Source organism: Lutra lutra, chromosome 3 (assembly GCF_902655055.1).
Source record: "Lutra lutra chromosome 3, mLutLut1.2, whole genome shotgun sequence".
NCBI classification, from domain to species: Eukaryota; Metazoa; Chordata; class Mammalia; order Carnivora; family Mustelidae; genus Lutra; species Lutra lutra.
The window spans coordinates 45242474-45268108 of NC_062280.1; the positions used below are offsets into that span (position 1 = coordinate 45242474).

General features: G+C 49.9%; 1 protein-coding gene across 4 annotated transcripts; it reads right to left on the reverse strand.

The window, feature by feature from the left end:
* Positions 1-1323: 1323 nt before the first annotated feature.
* ILKAP (ILK associated serine/threonine phosphatase) lies at positions 1324-24635 on the reverse strand. Of its 4 annotated transcripts, XM_047721523.1 has the most exons (12): positions 24480-24635; positions 16130-16195; positions 15601-15657; positions 12504-12623; positions 11071-11197; positions 8898-9004; positions 8443-8536; positions 8067-8154; positions 6644-6765; positions 3684-3803; positions 1829-1910; positions 1324-1610 (listed from the first exon to the last, which is right to left on the reverse strand). In XM_047721523.1, the coding sequence occupies exons 1-12, from the start codon at positions 24532-24534 to the stop codon at positions 1467-1469; spliced, it is 1182 nt and encodes a 393-aa protein (XP_047577479.1). In that variant the 5' UTR covers positions 24535-24635; the 3' UTR covers positions 1324-1466. The 4 variants fall into 4 exon arrangements, with proteins under 4 accessions (XP_047577479.1, XP_047577480.1, XP_047577482.1 ...); XM_047721524.1 differs by lacking the exon at positions 16130-16195 and having other exon boundaries at positions 24480-24631; XM_047721526.1 differs by lacking the exon at positions 24480-24635 and having other exon boundaries at positions 16107-16193.
* Between the last annotated feature and the right edge of the window lie 1000 nt (positions 24636-25635).

Consider the following 25635-nt stretch of genomic DNA (forward strand, 5'->3'; position numbering starts at 1 on the left):
TATATAACTGACTGGATGAGATGTTCTTCAGAATTCTCGTGCTATGTGACTATCCAGAGTTATAAAGACAAAGGGCAGACCTTAAAATAAGACCTTCATCACTTCGCCCAAGTCTACTGGGGATGGAGACCAGGGGACTCAGGGAGGGGAGGTGGAAGGTGACCCCCCCCCCCCCCAGCACAGGGGGCTGGGGCTAGACCACGTGAAGACAGTGGTGGGGGCTTGTCAGGGAAGCCTCCGCTAAAGCTGCCCCCAGCTCTGGGACAGTGGCGTTTGGGGAGTTAGTGGTGCCTGGTTTGCAGTGGGGAGATGCAGACTGAATCAGCTGTCCTATTTTCCAGCTCTGGGATGCTGGGGGCCTGCCTTCAGCGGTGCACCCTGCTCCCCCATACGACGTCAGGGATGGAACCCGTGCCCTACTCTCCGGGGAAGGGTGTGCTGGCAGCGGGGACCGGGCTCTGGAGCTGAAGGGGTGATAAGGCGTGCTCTGGGATGGGTGGGGGCACAAGCAATTGCCTGGAAGCGTCCAGGCAAGATCTGAGAAACTTACATCATCCTGAGGCAAACCCTACAGAGGCCTCAGGGCCACCTTACTGAAATACAAATGACAGCAACTGGAGTGACCTGTTTCACACAAGGACTTGAGAAGCACTTTATTCTTATGAATGGGCTAGTTAATAAGCATTTGTTAACATTTTTACCGTAAGGATCCCTTTCAAGTGTCTCCGCGAAGCCCAACCTCAGCCCAGCGCGGGGCCCAATGGAGGAACATACCTTCCTCAAAGCGGAAGCTGGACTTCAGGGGCCAATCCAAACGGCAGCCTGACCACTCAAGGCAGGACACTGCCCACTCCCCACCCCGGGTGTCCAGACGCACGTCCCAGGAAACCGGCGCTCCACGGTGTTGGGGCCCCTCTGCATCTATTACCAATGGAATCAAAAAGAAGCCAAACTCCATGCCATTCTGGGAGGGCCTGTGAGGCACACCACTCTGGAAAGCAGTAACTTCCCACCCGATCTTCCCCGCAGCAAAGCCTTGCATCCTGCCCCGTGAGGTTTACAGCCTGTAAACCTCTGACAGCTTGTCTAGGTGGGTTCCTACCTCCCTCTCCTCCTGTAAATGTCACTTCCCCAACCAGGATCATTTCAAGGGCAAGAGAGCACAGGGAAGGTGCTAGGAACTATGAAACGTGGCACACTGAGCAGCTAGTGGGTCACTATCATGGGCCAATCCAAGAAGCCGACGACAGTTTAATAAGGAAAGACCCAGAGTGTATCCAAAAGCAAACACAACACTTGAAGGGTCAAGAATTGCTCAAAATGTAATAAAATAAAACACTAAAAAAAAAAAAAACCTTTATTTACAACCACGGGAGTCCCACAGGAGTACACGAGACACACGGAATGTGCACACACACACGATGAACCTGCGAGGTCACCGCCATGCCGCCCAGCCCCGCCAGCCCTCACGGGGACCCTATCCGCACCACCATCACGGTGACGTTGTCCGCCGAGCCCCGCTGCACTGCTTTGCTGGCCAGCCGGTTGCAGGCGGCTTCGTAGCGGGCGTCCATGGTGGGCTTCCCTTCCCGGCTCTGGATCTTCTCATCCTAGTGGGCAGGAGAGGGGGCACCACTGAACGGGGATCCCTGTCACCCCCCCCAGGGCCTCTCCATGAGGAAGCGCTGCTCCCCAGCTGCCATCGGGGCACTGGGGCACTGGGTCCCTGCAGGGGAGCTCACGGTGGCCAAGTGCCCCAGGGGACACCTTCGTCTCCACACCCCCAGTGCAGCTCCCACAGCTCCCACTCGATGGGGAGCTCTCTCACCTCCAAGCAGGACAGGATGAAGTTCACCGCTTCTTCTGGCGTGAAGACCTTGAAGAGGCCATCACAGGCCAACAGAATGAACCTAAAACATGGAGGAAGCAGAAATGTGCTGTGGCAGCAAACTACAAAATAGCTTGATAGTGGAGGTAAAATAAATATGTGTCCAGCTACTCAAAGGCTAAGGCATTTGCTTTTTTGAGTGAGCGAGCGAGAGTGACGTGCGAGTGGGAGCAGGAGTGGGAGAGGGGGAGACTCTCAGCAGACTCCCTGCTCAGCAGAGCCCCATGTAGGGCTCAATCCCATGACCCGAGATCACGACCTGAGCTACAATCATGCCAGTGACCAAGCCAGGAATTTAAAAAAAAAAATTTAACTTTTATGACACGGAAGTTGAAACCACTTAAAAATATTTACAGCTAGGGAAAAAACAAAAACCAAAAAACCACAAAACAGGTGCCTGAGTGGCTCAGTCAATTGAGCGTCCGACTCTATCTCAGCTCAGGTCTTGATTTCAGGGTCGTTGAGTTCAAGTCCCATGTTGGGCTCCATGTTAGGAGAGGAACCTACTTAAGAAAAAAAATACAACTGGGGTATTATCCATCAGAATTGAGACTACCCTCCTGATCACCAATAATATGATTATGGATTAACCCAAACACCAGGTGTTGCACTTTCTTAAATGAATTTAAGGAAAATCGTGGAGTAAAAAACATCATGTGTTATGGCAAATACACGCTGACTTTCTATCACCACACGACAGTGTAGACCTACACAGAAGGGCGTCGTGAATGCTCTGTGAGAGTCCAGGACCCCAGTGAGAACACTCAGCTATCTCCACTGTCTGAACCAGGATGAGCTCCCTTCAGAGCCCCTCCCTGGGACTCCCACAGGAGCTCCTTGAACAACGGAGGAATGATGTGAGCTTCCCCACAGCGCAGAAGCAGAATCCTCATTCTTTGCGCATCTAACCCAGGTCCTGGTCTTCCTCCTCTGATGGGGTACACATCCCAAAGAACTTACAGATCACACGGGTGTGCCTGGAGCCCAGCAGGCACGCTCCCGCCCCCTCCAGTTCGCTGACAGACGCTGAGCGACCTGTCCCACAAACCCAGGACTATAACCCAGAGCAACGGTGCTAGCACATTGCATACAACAGGGGGCCTGGGGCACAGTTCAGAGAATCAGAGGGGCTGGTGGAAGTGGCCCTAAGGTTGGGCCCTAAGGTTGATAAGAGCACAGCAGCCACCACACAGGTGGAGACAAGAGTAGAAACCAGGAGAGGCCAGGTAGGCAGGGCCATGGGGAGGCCCCCTCACATGGCACAGGGAGCAGGGCCAGCAGGGCTCCTCGCTGAGGGCTTCCCCTGGCTGTGGATGGCAGGATACCATCTCCGCAGGCAGCTGGGCACGGCCCCCTCATTCTCCACATAGCCCAGCTCTGCTTCAGTACCACCCCTGGTTCTCCAGCAAGCACACACGGGACTCGGGACCCTTCCCAACCCATTCCCAGAGCACCTTGCTATAGTTCCTCCATCACTCTCCATGACTGGCATCTGCCCGGCCATGTGTCCCACTGTCCTCCTGTAAGGGCTCTGCGGGTGTTCCCTCTGCCGGAGAGCCCTTCTACTTCCTCCAACTGGGATGTGCCCCACATCTCCCATAGCACCCCACACTCCCCAGACACGCAGTGCCGGAATCACTCACTCGCATGTATGCTTGCAGACCAGACTGGGGGGCCCACAAGAGCAGAAATGACAGTCTGTCCACCCTCACCTGCCAGGCCCACCTGCTCCAAGTTCAAGAAGAGACCCAAGAGCCCATGCCCAGGCCCCGTGCCTTTGCTGTGCTACTGTTACCTGTCATTGGGGGTCAGCTGGCAGCGTCTGATGTCCGGCACAGAAGTGACCCCGCAGCGCTTGTACTGTCCATCCCCGATGGAGCGGGACACCTCCAGCACACCCAGGACACGACCGTCCCTGAGAGGAGGGAAACACAAAGACTCCATCTGACAGATCACGGGTGCATGGACTTTCCAGCGCATCGTCTAAGCAGAAGGAAAGATGGAGCCTGCGGGGTCCGCGTTATTAATCAGCACTGCGTCTCTCAGCCTCCATACAGATGTATCTACACGGTCCGTGCCGAATCTCCGCGGGTCTGGCGCCTCAGCCTGGCGGCACCCTGATGGAACAGCCCACCAACCTGTCCTGCCCGCAGCCCAGCTGGACTTGATGGCACTGGGTTGGGACCTGGCTTTGTTTTTCTGTTGTGTTTTTATCCCAAAGCTCCTTCAGGTAATTTGAGCACGCAGCCAGAACTAAGAGCAGCTGGAATAGGAGGATTTTTGTGCATTTACACCTAATCGGACTTGGAAAACACCTGAAAGTGACGAGTTCCAGGTTCTGACGAAGGTTTTCTTCACATGAGCTACGTACAGAATTTAAACTGGATTAACTGTAGCATTCTGCACAATGTTCCACTTTCACCCATTCTATTTCTAAATAAGGCATCCAGAGATTGGAGGGCGCCCTCTAAACGGGGTGCCTGTCATCAGAGTTCTAGGACCAGGGCAAAGAGCCCGGCTCGGGGGCCCCAGGAACCATTCTGGTGGGGCCTCCGGCAGCAGCAAGCTCGCAGGCCCCCAGACCATCGTGTGCACCCGGAGGAGAAGGCAAACAGTGAGGCACGGGAGCTCCCAGTAAACCCCAGCGCTGTACGTGGAGGTCTGTGGGGGTTCTCCCACGGACAAGAGCTCTGGAAGGCGAGGCAGATGAGTGCACACGGCCAGGAACGCCCCACTGGCCTGGGCTGCCGTGTACCTGCTGGCACATCACTGCAGCTACAAAGTCCCTGTGGGCCCAGCTGTCACCACAGACCTGCTGGCACCTATGGGCAGCTGAGCACTCTTCTCGAGCACGATCCCTGAACAGTGAGAGTGGCCAAAGGTACAGCAGCAGGGCAGAAGCAGCACTGGGCACAAGCACCGTGAGAATCCCACGGAGGGCTTCTTCAGTGACCAAGTGATAAGGCACCAGTTGTGGAACCCCCACGCGAGTCACCAAGCTGGCTTGTTTTACCAAGACTAAGTGGCAGGTCCCAAGGACCTGTTCATGCCGCCAAGCCCAGAGAGAAAACACAGAGCAATCCTGAGCCACACTACAGAAGCTGCTGCTTGCCTTCCTGCTTCCCGGGCAGAGTCCCATCCGAGCGGGCCTCATGCTCCCCACCCTGCTGGAGGGACAGGGGAGAGTGGGAGCCCAGGGAACCGTGGACCCAGAAACCAGCCGTCTGTACTTCAGAGCACGACTGCACCAGCTGACCGCGCTGAGTCCTTCAGGCCTGGCTCTCAGCAGAAAGGAAATGCAACACAAGTCACTTCAATGACCCATGAAAGAATGCAGGCAAATGGGACACCGGTGACCCCGCATGACTGCCACCTCCCCAGCCGGCCCACCATGCCACAAGGAAGTGGGAGGCTGAAGTAAGCTGAGCGCAGATCAGATGACGCTGGGTTCAAACTAGGGAACAGGGATCTAGACAAGGCAGGAGAGAAGCCAGCCACCACAGTCCCTCTTTCCTGCGGGGTGGTGTCCAACCTTCACATGGGCTGGCCTCACATACGCACACAAAGCATATAGGGCAGAACGTTAACTAGTGATTCTAGGCAGTTGATAATGAACTGTTCTATTATTTTAAATTTTTTTCCAAAAAACTTTCAAATGAATGTTTTAAAAATACAAGTGGGAGGGTGTGGTGGAAAAGACCCAGCTGGCCAGTCTTGGCCTCTGGGGAGGGATGAACCAGAGCTCAACACTGCTGCTCAGAACCTCCCTCCCCTCCTGGCCATGAGGGGCCCACCTGAAGCCATGCTGTCTAAGCACATCTCTAAAGCACCCAAACCTGCTTTTGATTCTGTACAGACCGGGAGACAAAGTAACTGCCAGCCATAGGACTGTCAATGTCAAAATCTCTCCACGGAGGTCAGGCGAAAGCAGAATTTTAAGGTTCTAAGAAACTTCTGGACAAAGTCTAAGAGCTCTGGCTGCCCCCCAGAGAGCCCTGAACCAGCCAGCACCAGGCTTGGGCAGTCACAACGGACAACAGGGGAAGAACTGCCCTTCCAAAGACAAGCAACTACTGTCTTACCGGGGTGCCTTACTGGTCTCTTGTCCCAACAGAACAGAACATCCTCATGGTCAAACTGTAAAATGAACCAGGGGACGTTCTGGCCAGACTCCTAGCACAGTGTCCTTGAAGTGGAATTTTCCCGTGGTTCAGGGAAGACACCAACCTCCGCCAGCTACCTCGGAGACACAGATCTAAGCCAGGGCAAGCATGCGGTGGTCAGAGACGGGGAGAGGTGAAATGGAGCTGTGGACAGAGCCGGCCGGTTGGGGCCGTCCATCCGGGAAGCCCGGAGATGCTCAACACGTGCTACAAATACCCACTGTCCTCACCCCTTCAGATTGCCTCTCTGGAGAATTCCCCTAAAACTGTAGCTTATTCAGGTGTGACAAATGATACCATTTATGAAAGTCCCTAGGCACAGAGAAAACACTACAGATGGAGAATTTGAATTTGAGGCAGGCCTCCTCTTCTGTGAACACAGGGAGCCATGTTTCTGGTACCCTCTTTTGCTCCCAGTTGGACATAATGTGAAATCATGCAACATCCATTCACCTGCTTCCCCAGGTTAGACCTCGGACAGCCTCATCTCACCGTAGACAATGTCACAGGGAAGGTTCTACCCTTGGAAGTCCCTGGCCACTCCCACAGGGTACAGCCCTCCCCCCCGGGACCACCCGCCAGTGCCCGTCACCTGACGTTTCCTCCAGCCTTCTGTATTCTCATTCGTTCTTCGTACTGTGTGGGATTATGCTCCTTGCTGAGGCTTAAGGCTGCATGCTTTTGACTCTCCTCATTAAAACGACACAGGATTGCCTGGAAACGTAGAGATGATGACAGTCAGGAAACTTAAAGTTACCAGGGAAAGACAAAGCTTAAGAGCCGAGTTTCAGAGTCCATCTCCTACTGACAAACAGGACTTCAGAGGCTCAAGCAGCCAAGGAGCATCCCAGCAGCCAGGGAGAGAAGCCCTGACCAGTATCTCAAGTCGGGTCCCAGCCCAGCCAGCCGAGCACCACACCCCCTCCATGGGCTGTCTTCTCGCCTGTGACACAGAAGGGAGGCACCTGCCAAGGATCAAAGCCTCTCCAGGTGGAATTGGTCCGTGAATCCACGGGAGGCAGAGCTGGGGAGGGGGTGACCACATGTGCCTCCGTGTGCTCCACGGCCACGTCTGCCCCACTTGGTGACTTCTGGGAAAACCCTAGTCCTATAGAGGAGGACAATGAGGCCGAGAGAATAGGTATCATGCCTATAGTCACGGAGCAGAGGCAGGAACACAGCCAGCACAGCAATGTGGATCTGACTCCAAAGTCTTTTTTTTTTTTTTTTTTTTTTTGCTGATTTTACATGTTACTTGTTGTTTAGCCTAAATACAACATACGCACTGGGACCGTTTACTAGAAAATCACCAGAATATAAGCCCAGCTCGCACAGGGACTGCCTGTGAGGTTTGCTGCTGCACCCCCAGTGCCTGGCATTTATGTACCAGTCATTCCAGGGGGCGGGGTGGGTCAGGTCAGCAGCCGCCGCCGGAGTGGGAAGGGTCACTCTGTCCCCAACACTCTGATGGAGTACCAGGCTTGCCACAAAGGGCCAAGGAAATGACTGTCAGGTTCTGAAGGGGGGCCAGGCAGTGGGAGCCTGGCCGCAGGGTGTTGCCCTCCAGCCTCAAGTCACTCCCCACAACTGGGGCTGACATACGGGTGTCACAGTGGGAAACAACTGAGTTTTCTTTTCTTCCGAGTGGCCAAGGCTCTGGACAAATGGCATATCACCTAGCACTTATCTAACTAATTTTGACTTTTCCTGAAATCACAATGATTTGGGGAGGCAAGGGTTACTATCTGAGGTCAGAGAAACACAGCTGGGAAATATTTAAGGGACTGGCACGCCGCTGGCCCACAGCACCACAGAGACAGAGTGCAAGCATGCTGTGCGGGGCGTGTGCCTAAAGCGTGGCTGCTGCTCCCCACCCCACCACTGTGGAGTCTGCAAGGGCCCCGGCAGCAGCCCCACAGCAGGACAGACTTCTCTCCAGCCAGCACATCCATCCCGCCACAGACGCGCTGGCCAAGGGGCTGCCCATGGCAAAGGACACCCGGCTAGCCACGTACCCGGCTATCTCCAAGGTTGGCGATGTACAGAATGTTGTCTACGGCCAGAACGCACGTGGCAGTGGAGCCGTCCTTCCAGGCAGGCTTCCTGTAGGGACACACGTCACAGGTACGGCCACCTCCAACAGACTGGCAGCTTGAAGATGCACTTCAGAGCTGACTGGTCTGTGTCTTTTACACTTCAACATGGAAGCTGCTGGATAACTTTCTTTTTTACTGTTTCAGGGTCAGTCAGGAGTTACAAGAGCTTACTCAGTGTGAGGGATTTTTCAGACAGTGAGCACCAATACTTAGCTATCAGAAGACCTAAACCGTGTTTAAGGAAAACCACACACAAGCATACCCCAATCACACATCTTTACGTGGTCACACTTACTGGCTTGAAGCTTGTTTAAGGAACTCTTCATCAGTATGCTTAAAAGTGTCCAAAAGGCATCTCTTCACGGTTTTCTCTACACTGATTACATCTCCTATTACAGAACGAACAAGATGACAAACTCTCAGGAAGAAGAAATTCTCCTCCTGCTGCCGTTTTGCTTTTGTACTGTGACCAAGAACATCTCTGCTTCCCCACCTCTGAGACAGGGTCATTTGAGTTTGGTCTACCATCTCCTGAGTGTGAAGGCAAGATATACACCCACACACAAACTCTCCGTGCAAGGTGCCATCAGTCAGACACCCTCTGCGGCCACCACCTGCTCACCTCAGAGCCCACACGCCCCTGGCCCCGCCTTCAAAGAGCCACTAAGAACTCTCCAACGCCCCCAATCTTCCTGATTTACACAAACACACACCAAGAGGGACCCAAACCGATCCAGTTTTCACTCCCACCTTTAGGAAACTTCCGGATTAAGTTCTGATGCAAATTCTGTGCAGCAAATTTTGAGGCTCGAATTCCTCCATGTCCATCAAAAACAGCAAAATATGAAACCCGGGTACTGGAAGAACGAACTGATGGTTACCGAGATTTTCACAAAGACTGCTCCTCACCACTAAGGCGCTAAATGTTTTTTTTTGTTTTTAACATTTTATTTATTTATAAGAGAAGAGTGCATGTGTGCAGGAGCAGGGGAAGGGGCAGAGGCAGAGGGAGAAGCAGGCTCCCTGCTGAGCAGGAAGCCCGACATGGGGCTCGATCCCAGGACCCTGAGATCACAACCTGAGCTGAAGGCAGATGTTTAATGACTGAGCCACCCAAGTGCCCCAAGCCCTCTAAATCTTATCTCAGTCCGCATTCACAAGACAGAGGATGTCCCCTGGTAAGACACCACACTGTTCCAAGTGACTAAAAAGGACACAGCACTAATGGAGACAAATGTTGAAATAATTTTGATGGTATTTTCTTTTTTTTTTTAGTTTAAAAACTAAACAACCTCACAACCCTGAGACCCAGAGTCGCACACTCCACCGAATGAGCCAGCCAGGAGCCCCAAGTTTTCAACTTTTAATTTAAAACACCATGAAAATTAGGGTGCCTGGCTGGCTCAGTCCGAAGAGTGTACGACTCTTTGATCTCACAGTTGTGGGCTTGAGCCTGACACTGGGGACAGTAATTACTTAAAAATAATAAAAAAAAGAGTTGGAAGACTCACATTTTTTTTTTTTTAAATATCAAGCTCTCTTAACCGATCTTTCACTGAAGAATAAACTTTTTTCTATTTAAATCAGATTTAGTTTGAAACGCTAACACACTCGATAAAACAGTTTCTAATCCAAGACAATGAGAAACACCTAAGAGAACAGAGGGTGGGTAATTCCAGAATTACTGCTCAGACTGATCCAACATCTAATTCTTGAGGCCCATCTTACCGCTCTTATCCTATCCCTATTCCTCTTCCAAATTTTGCCAGAAAACATGCATATATGGAACAAATGCCATTAGTGACCTGAACTGTTTTGAGAAGGAAGAATGAAAACACCTATGAGAAATGGCATTTACCGTGCAAAACTGCCTTTTTAAACATGTTCCGAGTTCCTTTTCAATGGAGGCATCCTGGGCCATGAAAACACAACTTCATCGGCTTCTTAACCCTGAACCCTTCTCTTAGGCATGCTACTTGCTCGATAATGTTTGGTGATCCCAGTGAGGTCCACTCCCCTGGGGCTCTCCAAGTCCCTTTCCTAGCTGCAGAAGTTAACTCCAAGCACACTCCAGGTGAGCAAGGGCGGCTGGACAACTGTGAGCGGATGTACACATACGGTCACCTTGGCCCATGAGCGGATGCCTTGCAGGGACCTCACTTCCTTGCCCAGACAAAAGCCACCAGCAGCCATGGCTCTGGCACACTGCCCGTTAAGGACCAACTGGTGTCAGTAAATATAACACACAAATGATATGATGATGGAAACCTGGTGGGGCGTAGACTATGTAACCAATTGTATCATGCATATTCATTTAACTTGATAGGACACACCCTGATGTCCCACCTTCTGATGGTTTTCCTCCATGCCTAAGAACTTATCCAAAGGAGCAGGAAAATGCTCCCTGTTTTTCTTCTCCCTGATGCCATTTCTGTTTTTTGTTCTCTTTTTGGGCCCCATTGTTAGCTCTCCTTGGCTCCCGTATGCGCTGTGATTAGCAGCTTCCCACTCTGCCCCCTGGCTCAGAGAGTCAGAGTCTCTCTGTTGGAAGCTCTTTAGATACTGAGGAAGAGGCCACACCCCAAAAACTCACAACATGGAGGCTCCTTTCCCTTTCACTTCTGCAGGAATAATACTTGGGGCTGGACGATTCTCTGCTGCAGGGCTGTCCTGTGCACTCTGGGCTGTTCGGCAGCATCCCACTGCCCCCCTGCCACCAGATACCGGTCACACAGCCCTCCATGTGACACCCAAAAATGTCAGTACTGTGCGAAACCAACCCCAGCTGAGAACCACTGACCCCAAACCAAGCAGTCCCGGTGACAAGCCATTCTTTCCAGTAAATAGAAATTGAGCACAGTCCAAACCCCCATCAGACAGAGACCTCTGTGCCCCCCAGGCCTATTGGAGCACGGACACTCACATGAGGGATGACGGGGGCCTACATTCCTCTGTGATGTCGTTCAGGATGACATGGGCGTCCTGCATCTCCTCCCGCTCGCCCTTCCGCTCGGCCACATAGCCTTTCAAACTGAATATCACTGAGGAGGCTGAGGAAGGGAGAACAAAAAGCCAATACAAAACTGTGCTCTTCCCTCCAGAAGCCCTAGTCCCAGAGCAAGTGAGAGGGAACTCTGGCTGTTTTACTCAGTGACATCCTAGCTGTACACACAGAGCAGCTATACTCTCAAGCCATCTGTGTCCCCAGCTGCACGCCTGTAACTGCAACCAGACCAAACCAACGCAGGACAAGGACAGTCTTGCAAGGGCTCTGCTGTGAACAGCAGGCAGACGATGGCACGTTAGTATCGACGGCTCCAGCTAAGGGCGTCAGACCTTAGTACCAGAGCAAGGAAGGTGTGGTCATCCTGAACTGCAGCAAGGAATTACGTAGAAATCTAGTCATGTCAGGAATTAATGAGGGCAGAAAATTCCGAGTTTAGGGAAATGCCAGTAAGCAGAGTTTATCCCAAATGCCCTGTGGGATATCTGAAAATACCGATTTCCATGCCTGAGACTGGTGAAGAACTTGCCCAAATGCTAAGACAGCTGCTTCTCCTCTACCTGAGGACGAGGAGGAGGAAAGAGCCCAGCGGAGGCACGGCAGCCCATCTATATTTGATGGCGAGGCTGGGAGAAGCCCGTTTGCGGACACTGTAGGGCCCCGTAAATATTAAAGTGAACACTTTTTGCAGAGCCGTTGCTGGCAGGCACCGTGCCTTTGCGGCTAAGGCAGCCACAAGCTCGCTCAAGGCCCTGTCCTTACGCACACTAGACAGTCTCTCGCACAGCTGCCAGGCCCTTGTGCCGGCGGCTTCCGCCCGGCATCTCCAGGGCAGGGGATGAACTGTGCTGCTACCGGGCTGGAGCACCCACAGCTACCTCTCTCTGATGGAACCTCTCACTTCTCTACTCTGACAAGTCACAAAGCTGAGCATGAATTCCAATTGCTTTCTCCAGCCTCAGGCTCTCTCCTGGGATGCTGCCTACTAAGCTCATCACCGACCTCGGGGCACTCATCAGCAGGCTGGGAGCAAAGACAGGGGTCAGGGAGAAGGCGGTGGTCAGTAAGCCAACTGTTCACTAGAGAAGGTAAAGTCAAGTCCACCTGGTGTTTCCACCCTTGAACAAATGAGGGTTTCATGTCTGACCAAAGGGAGGGTCACACACAAACGGGGAAAGCAGCAGAGGCAAAAGTAAACGTGGGAGGTCTGTCTGCAAAGAGGGAATCCTACTGGCTTCTTAAGTATAGACACAAAAAGGAAGCACCATAAATGGGAAAGCGGAACTCGGTTTTGCTCTGGGTTGTTTTAAAATAGGAAGGCTAATACATTTGTTTTCAAGCTGTGTGAAAACCTTTACAAACTTTCTTTTCCACAAGCTCTTCACTGCCATTCCTCTCTCCTTCGGGGGCTTTTCTCTTTGCTCCTTTCTCTTCGCTCTTTACCATCTGGGACATTGCAGTGTCGAGAGGACCTGGACACAAGGAAAAGCCAGAGAGAGACATAGCTATAGGTGGGCAGGAAAGTCCCCAGCAGCCAGGCCACAACCCCCCCTTCCCCACCCCCTGAGAGACAACATGACACAGTGACACAGTGTAGGAGCCTGGGCAGAGAGGCAGGCGCAGGGCTCCTGGCTGCTACCTTGGGGGCGGGGCAGCGTACCTGGAGCACCAACGGGGGAAGCACAGGTCAAGACCCAGGTCTTGCTGAGACCCACTGTGAGCGGACTGGTCATGGAGGGTTCTCAGTGGTAAACCCAGAGCCCATGGCCTGGGGCTATGGCACCCACATGTCTTAGATGTCTTAGACCTCAGGCTCTTACTTATCAAGAGGGAAGTTCCCAAAATCTGCCAAGTGACACACCCTCAGCAAGTCAAAAGAGTAGTAAGTACCAGAAGGGGGTTAACAGGAGGCAAACGTCGGGCTTCAGGAATTGCTAGTATCATGAAAGGCAAAACAGGACTGCGGAGGCCTTCATCGGTGTGGAGGGATGAACCGTGCTCAAAGCCAACGCTGAGGGCGCCCGCAGTGCGAGCCCGTTTTGGGAGGAGAAAAGTTTCAAGTCCCAGTCCTGCCACTCACGGAGGTGTGCCTCCGGGCAAGCTACTCCAACTTCCAGCCTCAGTTTCTTCATCTGTGACCCAGGGAGAATACTGTCATCTTGGAAGGTGGCTTTAAAACCGATGGGGACGAGGTATGTAAAGCATTTATCACGGAGCCTGGTTCGCCACGTATCCCATGAATGGCAGCCATGGTCCTAATAAGGGCTCTCTATATTCTCTGCATCTCAGTATGAAAGTAGGCAACTGTTACTCAACTACCATGTGCTAGACATTTTGGGGCACTTTAGAAAAAGGGAAGAAAATGTCCCTGCCCTCAAGAAGAGTCAATTACTTGCAAAACGATGGACGTCTGCAACAGCAGAACCTAAGAACCTAACACATGCGTCCTGTCCCACATAATGAGGCATACTGATGGAGAAGATTTCCCGAATGTTTCCAACACACTTGCCCCAGAGGTCTGTCTGGTAGCCTGCTGTCACTCACTGCTTGCTCCAGCCTTCCCCGTGTGGACGGACAACAATCTTCCTCTCTTTTAACTTGCAAAACGGAGACATTTTTACAGTTTTGCTGTTGACTCCTGACTGAATCACAGTGAAGTCAGAGAATATGGTCTGTATATGAAATCAGTTCTTTATTGGGGCTTACTTTATGGCTAAAATGTAGCTGATTTTTGTAAATGTGACAATGTCTTCTCAAAAAACCCAATACATTGGATGCAAGGTTAGATTCTATATCCGAAAAAATCAAGCTTGTTACTAATGGTGCTAAAATCTTCTAAACTGTTACTAGTTGACTGTCTTTTGCCCTATGAAGAACTAAGACATAGGTACAGTAAATTTCTTTCTTTTATTAAATCTGTTAAGAACCCTGTTGGCACATATTAACTTTCATTATAAGAATACTGGTTAGGGCATCTGGGTGGCTCAGTCATTTAAGTGCCTGCCTTTGGCTCAGGTCGTGATCCCAGCATCCTGGGATTGAGCCCTGCCTGCTTCTCCCCTCTGCTCCTCCCTCTGCTCCTGTATGCTCTGTCTCCCAAATAAATAGAATCTTAAGAAAAAAGAATACTGGGGTGCCTGGGTGGCTCAGTGGGTTAAGGCCTCTGCCTTCGGTTCAGGCCATGATCTCAGGGTTCTGGGATATAGCCCCAAATTGGGATCTCTGCTCAGCGGGAAGCCTGTTTCCCCCACCTCTCTCTGCCTGCCTCTCTGCCTGCTTGTAATCTCTGTCAAATAAATAAATAAAAATCTTAAAAAAAAACAAAAACAAAAACAAAAAGAAAAAAGAATACTGTCTTTATTGGGAAGGTCTTGGGCTTGTGTGAGACTGCTGTACAATTTTAGCATGGGCTCACAGGCCTGAAAACCTGAGAATTCTTGTGTAAGATGATTATAATAACTTTTTCTAAATATAGGAACTATACTAATTTAATCCATACATTCTAGATTAATCCTGATTTTTATGTAATGAATTAATAACGCAAAAAAGTCTACTTAAAAAGCAGCAAGTGTTCCACTTGATGACATAAGGAAGGTTCTTACACCAGAAGATAACTGCATATGAAACCAGACAGCCTGCATCCCCCACTGCAGGGCCTGTGCCCCCGGCCCTGCCCCCACCTGGGGGAATTCCCTGTGAGAAGAGCTCAGTGAGTACACGGAATAACAGATTCATCATGGTGACAAGCAACAGGAATCTGCTCTGTTCTTCCCTCTCCCTAACTGGGACGTAAAGAGGAAAACGTATTTATGGAGCGGGTGCAACCAATGTTAACAGGCTTGACAAAAATGAACTCAGCTCAATAAAGAGATTCTTGAGAACTGTAAAGACTGACTGAAAATAATCAACTAAGGTCTTGAATTTCAAGAAATTCCTGCATGTGGTCTGTACCAGTCACTAAACCAGTGTCATTCAGATTTCATTTTCTTAAGATCAGAGTCTTTTTAATACAAGTACCATAAAAGAGAAGACCGTCTGTATTTACAGGTTCAGGGATATTGAAAGTTTTTAACTCTTTCATATGTCAGATACTTCTGCTGAATATATGAGAGTCTGTCAGGAACAGACAAGAGGCAGAGGCAAACTCTTGAGATAATTGTTTTTTGTTAATAACAAAGTTCAAAGTAAATGACTAAATTCTTAATTCTTAAAGTTATTTGCAAGAGGTTGAACCCCAAGTAAAAAATAATCACCAAAAAGTGATGCAGTATATAATCTTTTTGCTTCCACCTGATGCTGCCTAAGTATTTTTTATTTTAATAAATCTTATGCTATACTTAATATAATCCTAAACCCTGTTAAAACCTATTAATAAGTACATTTTACATAAGAATAATTTTCTTGTGTATTACTCCCATTGACACATCAAACTTCTTCCCAACCACTTACCTGAATCGCCACTGCTGGCTGGTGGGAGATCATCAAAAAGCAAAGGTCCCCCGGACCCTGAAACACAGCAGAACACTCAGTGAGCCCACAGAACCCCGGTGAGGCTCAAGTTTCAGAACCCATCCCACCAGGACACCTATGCAGGTCATTGAAATAAACTCAAAACCTCTCGTGTCAGTCCAGTGGCAACTCATACTTCGGTAAGTAATGTCTCGAACCTATTTTATTTTAAGGTCCTCTCAATTCAAAGGAAACAAAGATCTGCCGGAAAGAGTTAAGCCGTATTTCAGCTAGTAAAATAAACACTCAAATGAACCAGAGAAAACTGCTCAACATTTTTACGCAGTTCCTCAGGGCCAGCAACTAGCGGATTTTTCTGCCTTACCTGATGCCATGGATTCAAAACTTAAGACAGTCCAACACCTAAAACATCTGTGTGTTGAAAATGGGGGAAAGGGACAAAGATTCAGACAACTACAACCCCAGGATGACACGTTGACACACACCTGGGAGAGCCTGAAGACTGTACCTGAGTCAGTACTGCTGGCCGGAGGGAGGTCATCAAAAAGCAGAGGTCCCCTCTGAGCTTCTTTGCCTACAACACAGAGCGCCTGCTTAGACAGCATCCAGTCATCGGCCAGGACGAGGGGTTCAGAGGGGGAGACCTTCTGAGAGGTCTGCTATTAAACTCAAACCTTCTCCTCCTCACTGGACTAAATTCTACAGAGTATTTTCTCAGCAGCTATTTAACAAAGACATTTGCTTCCAACAGTTACAGTCAACATAAAGGCAATGAAAGATGACCCAACAGGCATCTGAAGGGCCACTGGGTATCCTGAGGAAAACAAGTATTTTTCTCAATAATTTCATTCCTGTAAGCACCAAACATTGAAAAACCTTTTTAAAAAAATGAATCCTGGGAAGAAAAATACTGGTTCTAGAGCAAGAAGACAATTACATGGTCCTTCCAGATAAAAGGTCAAAGACAGGGGCACCTGGGGGGCTCAGTGGGTTAACGCCTCTGTCTTCAGCTCAGGTCATGATCTCGGGGTCCTGGGATTGAGCCCCTCATTGGACTTTCTGCTCAGCGGGGTGCCTGCCCCCCACCACTCTGCCTGCCTCTCTGCCTACTTGTGATCTCTGCCTGTCAAATAAATAAATAAAATCTTTTTAAAAAAAGAAAAAGGTCAAAGACGGAGGGATTGCTGTCTGACCAAAGATCTATGGTCTTAGAAAGTCTGATTTCAACAGCATTCTGAAGCACCCACCCACTAGAATCTCAAACAATGAGCTCAGAGGTGAAAGGCTGATGGAAGCAAATCTGTGTGAACTTGGCATCCCCACACAGTGCCCACTTAATTACTACCTATAGAGAAAATAAGGAATTTTGGACACTCCAACCTAAACTCAGAAGCAAGCCAGGGAAATTGTTTAAATCTAAAAACCTGAAGATTTATACACCAAGAGGACTGGTCTTAAATGTTTTTTACTCAATTATCCCTTTCCACATAAAATTTAACCATTCCTTATTCTCCAGCTTTCCCCAAAATTTCTGTTTAAGCTGTTAAATACAGGAACTGGTACACAGGAAATGGGAGAAACAAAGGGCTGAAGATTTAGGCGTGCACACTCCGATCCTATGAAGTTTGTCCCACCTCATGTTCCTCTGAGTTCAAGTACAGAAACATCCTCATTTAAAAACCAGCTCTACTGTATGCTCCAAAAGCTCCAGCTACATCAACCCTCTGCCTCTAAGCAGAAATGAGCTGGATAGCAATTCTACTTTTTAAAAAAAAAGATTTTATTTGTTTACTTACTCATGTGAGAGCGAGAGAAAGCGCACAAGCACAGAGCAGTGGGAGGAACAGAGGGAGAAGGACAAGCAGACAGTGCTGAGCGTAGAGCCCCACATAGGCCAATCTCACGACCCTGAGACCATGACCTGAGAGGCGAAATCAAGAGTCAGACATTTAACCGATTGAGCCACCCAGGTGCCCCAAAGTCTGCTCTTTTAAAAACAAAAATTTAGGGGCACCTGTGAGGCTCAGTCAGTTAAGCATCCGACTCCTGATCTCAGCTCAGGTTTTGATCTCAGGGTCCTGAGTTCAAGCCCTATGCTGGGCTTCACACTGGGCGTGCAGCCTACTTAAAAAAATAAACAAATAATAAAAACAAAGTAAAAGCAAAAATTTAATTTAAAATTTAGAAACTCCAAGGAAAGAAATTTCTTCAGGAGTTATTAGGTCAAAAGTATCTTAAATACCTTACAAATTCCTGATTTAACAAAAAGCAACTCTTCTGCTTTACACCCTAATCAAATGGGAAATGTCTACTCCATTAACTTACACTGTTTTCCCTCAGGATTCCAAACAGACTAAGTAACTGCAAATATTTTCATTTTTCTCACAAGTGACATAAACACTCTATAGGAGGTATTCAAACAGCAGCATCACAAGGACATTAAATGGCATTTAGAACAACCATTCACTCACTCTGTAATCCTCCTACGAGAAGCCCTAATATTCTAGCAGGGCACTTCCAAGAGGAATCCAAGCCAAGCTGGGTCTAACCATCAAATGCCCATTCTCCGCACAGACTCAGAACCCTACAGGACGATGAAGAGCAAGGACGCTATTTCAGTGGGGCCCGAGAGTCGGGCATCTTGGGGAGAGAGAACATTACAGGGAGGAGGCCAACCTGAACAGCCACCAACCCTTGGGTCAGGTCAGATTTAATTTCCAAATTAAACCACCCACCTCAATCAAGTCTTTCCACTGCCAGTGTCCAGTGGGGAAGTCGTCCTTCCCAGGGAAGACATTTTCAGATGCTGCACGCATTCATCACCATAGGGCTTCCGGCCTGGCCTCTGTCCTTTGGCTACACTCAGAATAGTGCCCCAATCTGAGCACTGTCCCCAGATAGGGGCCCACCTCCTCATGCTAAATGAATGAACCTCCCCATTCCTTCTTTCTCACTCTGGAATACTGTAAGTGCTATTTCAATTAAACACAACGGGATCGTCTCATTTTCGTTGGTCACAACTGAGAACGGCTCTTAGAAATAATGAACATTGACTGCCTGCCGGGCATGATTCCGGTGGTCTCTACATGTTTCCAAAGCACTCATTCCTTCCAATGGCTTCATGAGGTGAGTACTGTTACTGTACTTCCGTACTGATGAGGAGACTGAGGCCATCCGGTGACACTGAGGGAGGGCCGTGAGGAGTGGGCAGTCAAATCCAGGCTTCCTGGTTTCCATCCATGCCCCTACAAGGTGCCAGCCAGCCTCCACATACCATCTCATTGAACCCTGACAATCCTACAACGATAATCCCAAGGTTCTTGGATCTCTGGAATACTTTTTGCATCACTGAAAGGATCTCTTAGAAATGCTTGTATTTGGATTCTTAAAAAATAAATAAATAAATAAAAATCTGTGGGGCACCTGGTTGGTTTGGTCAGTAGAGCATGCAACTCTTGATCTCGGGATTGTGAGTTCTAGCCCCACGTTGTGTGTACAGATTACTTAAAAATCTTTTTTTTTTTTTTTTTAAGATTTTATCTATTTATTTGACAGAGATCAAAAGTAGGCAGAGAGGCAGGTGGGGCGGGGGTGGGGGAAGCAGGCTCCCTGCTGAGCAGAGAGCCCGATGCGGGGCTCGATCCCAGAACCCTGATATGATGATGTGAGCCAAAGACAGAGACTATAACCCACTGAGCCACTCAGGCGCCCCTAAAAATAAAATCTTAAAAAATATATATCTGTAGATGATAGACACTATAATGGAAATGTCTGAATGGCCAGAACCTAACATTCTATTTTGGATAAACAGTAATCCAAAGTGTTTGGGTCAGCAATAATTAGACGAAGTGTAACTAGGACCCAAAACTTTGGAGGAAGGCCCCCTGAATTCTAAATATAAGACCCGAATAAAGAATAAAACAAGACTGAAGACCATTTTTCATTACAGTTAATGTCATCTCGGTTTGTTTTGTTCTGTTTTGAGTTCTCCATATTCTGAAGCTAAGTCTACTGAAAGTTATACACTATGCTGAGAAAAATACTCTTGGGTTGATTATATTCACTTTGGCTAAAGGCTGCTATGTACAAGATCACATATTTTGCCTAAATAGTTCTTTATACCTGAATGTTCCAACTACAAAAGCAATGTACCTCCTTCAAATACCACAGAGGCTTTAGAAAAAGCTCCCCTTCCCCACCACAGTTGAGTGGGTATGTTCTACCTTCTAAACTGATGCACTTGTGTACATGCATTTTACTCTTTAAGACGCAGAAGCGTACTATACACAACATTCTCCGTATACCCTTATTCATGTGAGCCCTCCGGGAACATTCCAGGTCAGCACATCTGGGTCTAATTACTCCTCCCAACAGCTATGTTCTGATCTGCGTGGGAGGCACTGCCACACACTCGTCCAGTCCCCTTACTGATGAGCGTGCAGGCTGATTCCAGTTAGCGTGCAGGCTGATTCCAGTTTCTCACATGACAATAATGACACGGTAAACAACTTTAGATATATATCCCTACTTATCTGCTAGACTGCTAGGTCAAAGCATATAAATGGTTCAAATCTAACAGATGTCCAAAACTATTTCCAAAAAGTGGTGGGAATGTCTACCCCCAACATACTTTATGAGAATGTCCACTTCTCTCCATCCTCACCACAATGATGCCAATTTTTAATCTGCTGGGTGAAAATATGGTGCATCACTGATTTGCTATTCCTTTCCTCAGTGACTTAGGAAGCTAAGCACTGGTTTTAACTGACTGGTCATTTGCATTTCTTCTTCCATAAACTTCCAGGATACATATAGCCTTTGACAATTTCAAATGGTCTATCTGTCTTTTTCTTACTGATGTGTTTGAGCCTTTCATTTATTAGGGATCATTTGTATGTGTACGAAATTATTTTTTTTTTAAGACTTTACCTGGGTGGCTCAGTCAGCTAAGCAGCTGCCTTCGTCTCAGGTCATGATATCAGGGTCCTGGGATTGAGCCCGTTGGGGATTCCTGCTCAGCAGGGTGTCTGCTTCTCCCTCTGCTCCTCCCCCCTGTTCATTCTCTTTCTCAAAAAAGAAGAAGAGGGTTCACATCCCTCAGAGCTACTAAAAAATTACAGATGATTTAAAAAATTATTTACTTATTTGAGAGAAAAAGAAGGATAAATAGACTCCTGCTGAGCAGAGAGCCCGATGTGGGGCTCTATCCCTGGACGGGATCTCGACCTGAGCTGAAGGCAGATACTTAACCTACTGAGCCACTCAGATGCCCCTACGAAATTATTTTGTCTTTTGCTTTGTGGTATTTTGTCCTGCAGAAACTTTAATTTTTACATAGTTAAATCCATTTTAATTTCTTATGAGTTTTTTCTTGCTTAGTCCTGAAATTTTACAATTAGTGTTTTTTTCTAGTATCTCAAACTTTTCTATTTAGATCTCCAGGGTTTTTTTGGATAGAACTATTTTGAAGATGGCCTACCCTGCAGTAATTGCTTAGTTCTGAGAGCTGAAGAGCAGTTTTAAAGTACGGTGGTATAGCAACCAAGTAAGTGAAAGAACCACCCTATAAAACTGAAACCAACTTACTGTCAAAGTAACCTTAAAGGACACCTTCAACTTATCAAGCATAAGCTGTTGATCTTAAAGACATTAAGGCAGCACTTTTAGGGAGTGTGATAGAGCAGAGAGTTTTCATTCCTGTCTGAAATGGGCATACTTCCTCGTTTAGGTCAACTCCTCTCAACATACAAAAACTTGATTCCCTCAGCAATCAAATCTATAAATGCTGGCGTGAAAACTACTCATTTAGCACAAAATCTGAAAACATTTAATGCATTCCTTTTACATTTTTGTTCAGACCATGAAAATCCAGAGGCTTGGAGGCAGGAACATTAGATGGAATGTTTAAAACAAAAATCAAAGAACAAAATACACTTGATGTAATCTGAGCAGTATGAAAGTTCCTCCCTTTAGACACTCACAAAATCCAGTTAAGAGTGCATTTTTTCCTTTTATTTTTTTTATTTATTTTTTAAAGATTTTATTTATTTGTGAGAGAGAGCGAGAGAGCGAAAGAGTGAGCACAGGCAGGCGGAATGGCAGGCAGAGGGAGAAGCAGGCTTCCCCGCCAAGCAAGGAGCCCAATGTGGGACTCGATCCCAAGACGCTGGAATCATGACCTGAGCCGAAGGCAGCCGCTTAACCAACTGAGCCACCCAGGCGTCCCCATTTTTTCCTTTTAAATAGCTGTTAAAGTTAACAGCTCATATACTAACATCTAAGCACTAGCATCTACTAAGCATTGACCATGTGTAGCACGTACGCTAAGCACCGAGCATGTAGTATTGTGTAGCACCGAGCATGCAGTACTATGTGGCACCGAGCTTGTAGAACTCTGTAGCACTGAGCATGTAATACTCTGTAGCACCGAGCATGGAGTACTCTAGCACCAAGCATGCAGTACTCTGTAGCAACAAGTATGCAGTACTCTGTAGCACCGAGCATGTAGTACTGTGCAGCAACGAGCATGCAGTACTCTGTAGCACCAAGCATGTGGTACTCTATAACACATGTGCTAACAGTAGGAACAGTCACAGAAGGCAGTTAGTGGATCTCAAGGCAGTTTGATTACATGTCCAAAACCACTCCTCTCTGAGACTGTGAAAATGACAAGGTCTTCAGTACTCCCTACATGAGCACCTGTACATCATGTGTGAGGGTCAAGATGGTGCAGTTTTGCTCATCTTTCCAACCACTTTATGAAACCAACCTTATTTTCCTTTCATTTGTTCCATTTTTAATTTTATCAACCAGTATCATCAACTTTCTGAAACAAAGTACGGCATTTAAACTAGTTTTTCAAAAATCAGTTTTTTTTTTTCACAAGATCATGAAATCAGATTCTGTTCTTCAAATGATTTTTTACCCTGTTAAATCTCATCTTGTTGGTATTAACTAACTGTCCGTCAAAATAACCTGGGATCCCAGCTCTGTCACTCACTCTAGTACTTATCCCGCTCAGCTTCCTATCATCTACTAATTCAGAAAGCACGCCTTCTTTGTTTTTAAAGCTATTTTTAAAAATACGTTCAGCAAGGCAGGGCCTGTGATGGCATCAGTGCCTGCCCCAGGAGCAGTTCACTAATCCACTTTCCAGGGAATGGGGTTTTAAACACTGTGCAGTCCCTCTGCTGCCCTGACATCTCAGGCAGGGCGAGACGCCCTCCCCACTCACTGTGTTCAGTGACAAGTTGCCAAGTACCAACTTATAAGAGTTAGGAGCTGTCAGATTTTGTATCATATAAAGGGTGCCTTCTCCTAAGCAGACAAATTAATTTCTGGTAAAAAGTTATGGAGATCTTTCTTCTTTAAATGACAGACTTACAGGCACATCTGCAAATCCAAACTCTGCCCCAAACATATTCAGAGAAAGAAGGTATACTCCATCAACATGGTTAAAAAAAAGATGGTGTTCACAAAGCCAGAGTTTCCACCTACAGGCAAAACAATTTTAGCCACAACTAGAACAATTTAGAAAGTGAATGGCTCACAGATAATTATTCAAATGTTTCTGTACCATCAGAGGGGTGAGCGGGGATAGAGTAACTACCATTACTGGGAATAATGGCCCCCAAAGCCTGGCCAGGCTGTTCACACCTGACAAGCAGAATCCAGGCCCCGTGCAATGCTCCTGCAATCCAGAGGGCTTAACAACCCCACCACACGGTTCCTGGGCCTAGAATCTCTGCACAGCACAAGTCTACCCATCGTCGGAGGCCCAATTCCAGCACCGCCTCCTTCCCCACTCTTCCTGGACAGACTGCAAACACTCCTCCAGGCGCTCGGTGTTTCCCACAGTCCTTAACTTTTGCCAGTTTTAATTATAACCACTTGCATTTAGACGTCAGCTCTTTGAAAGCAAAGGCCGGATCTTGTTCCCCTTCTGGTTCCGTCCAACACTGGCTTCCAAACCCACGGTCTCCAGGCTCCTAAGGAGCGGGAGGGTCGAGATCCCCCGGGGACTGAACAACACACATCCAGGACCCTACCTTGGAGGCTTTCCGATCTCGTGGGCGGAGGGGAGCCTAGAAACCTGAACTTGCTCTTAAACTTTTCCAGGTCGTCTGCCGCCGAGATGGGCTCAGAACTGCGGGCCTGCGGGGCAGCGTCCTCTGGAAGTCGAGCGTGGGCAAGTGCCAGGAAGTCCCGCACGGTGAAACCCGCAGCGAGCGCAGTGCACTGGGCACACCGCGCTAACAAAGGCCTGGTCCCAGGCTGCTCGCGCGTGGGCTCCACGCACCCGCCCAGGCCCGGCGCCCAGCGGACCCGCGCACCTGCGCTAGAACTCCTGCTCTGGGGGCCGCGGACGCGAGAGAGAACTACTGCGAAAAGTAAAATGTTAAGACCGCAGAGGACGAGCCCTCCCCTCGGGCCTCAGACACGAAGGATGACGCCGGCGGGGGCCGCGGCGCGGCGCCGGGGTAAGCACAAAGCCACCTGCAGCCCCGCCGCCGTCCCGCCCGCGGGGACCGCGGCGGGGGCGACCGGAAGGCCACGGGGCGCGGAGCCAAACCGCGCGCGAGGGCGCCGGGGCTCAGGAGCGGGACTGGGCCCCGCCGGCCGCCCTCCGCCGCCGCACGTGAGGGCCGCACACAAAAGGACGCGGCGGCCTGCGGCCCGCGGCCCGCTCCCAAGCCCGGCCTCCTCCGTGCGCGGCGGACATGACGGAGGCCCGCCAGCCGGGCCCCGGGCAGGCCGCGCTCGCCCCCGCTCCGCCCCGCCGCTCGCCTCAGGCGCCGCGGGCCTCCAGGCCGCCGCCGCCTGTCCTCCCCTCCCTGGCCGGGCGGCCACCCGCTTACCGACAGCCGGGCGCGGCGAGCGCTCGGGCTCCGGCAGGTCCCCGAACAAGTCCATGGCCAAGGCTGGGCGGCAGCGGCGGCGGTGGCAGTCGCGCAGCCCGCGGGCGGCGGCAGCGGCTGCGGCGACGGCGGCGGCGGCGGCAGCGGGGCGGTGGCGGCCCGGGCGCCGTCAATCACCCGAAGGCGGGCCCGACACCCCACCAATCGGCGCGCGGCGTGGCCCGGCCGCCCCAGAGTCCTGCGCGCGAGCGGGCAGGGCGGTGCGCGTGCGCGCAGGGTGTCTTCGCCTGGGTGGGCGGAGACGATGCAGCGGCCGCCACGTTCCCTGCAGGCGGATGGGCCGGCCCTTATTGCCCTTGCTTGGCCGCGCGTCCTGTCTCCGGAAGGCGGGTGGGAAAGAACTGTCGGAGCTCAGTGGCAGTGTAGCGGGCCCTGATGTCCCGGAAGGCTTACGGTCCCTTCGTCCTCACACCGGCTAGGCAGGCCCGCATCTTGGCCCGCTGTGGACGCAGAGAAGCGGAGGCGGCCCCGGGAAACACACGGTGCAGAGTGCTTCCCTCGACCCGTACACACCCGTGCGGGCTGGTGGCGGGCGGGAAAGAGGGCGCTTCCCCGAGGTGTCCCGAGGAAGCAGCGGGTGACCCTGCCGGCTGGGCACACAGCGAGGCCTTGGGGTCCTCCTGCTGAATGGACGCAGTTCGAGGTAACGTGGACATCAGCCTTCGACAGATGAAGAAAAGGAGGCCGTGCTCATCGTGTCTGAACACACACAAAATGTTGGAGCGCAGTCCAAGCCACGAGTGACCGGACCTCCCTCAGTCCTGCCCAGTACGAGTGAGCTTTGTCCGGGTCTCCCGCCTTTTAGATAAGTTTGACGAAGTCATCCCTACCGGGAATTGCTGACACTCAATCCACAGCAAAGCTCTGCATCCTTAGTGTTCCGCAAAACTGCCGACCACAAACCCCGTCTCCTGAGGACTTTCCGGAATCCCCCTAGCTAGGTGCCCCAGGGCAGTGGTCTCCCTCAGTGCTGCCCTGAGTAAGAAACCCAGCTTGTTTCCCCTGCAGATGTGTTTCTGGTTAGGTCTGCTCTGGGGACTCTGCAGGCCCCAGCAAGCCTCCATGCCTCTCTTCGGTGCCACAGGTCACTCACCAG

Bases quoted from the DNA above. Each gene is read 5' to 3' on its own strand.
- ILKAP (XM_047721523.1), bottom strand. From the start codon at position 24,534: ATGGACTTGTTCGGGGACCTGCCGGAGCCCGAGCGCTCGCCGCGCCCG. The intron at 16,196-24,479 runs GTAAGCGGGTGG...TCTGTGTTGTAG, and splicing joins CTCGCCGCGCCCGGCTGTCG to GCAAAGAAGCTCAGAGGGGA. The intron at 11,198-12,503 runs GTTTTCACACAG...TCCCTTCCTCAG, and splicing joins GGAAAAGAAAGTTTGTAAAG to CCTCCTCAGTGATATTCAGT.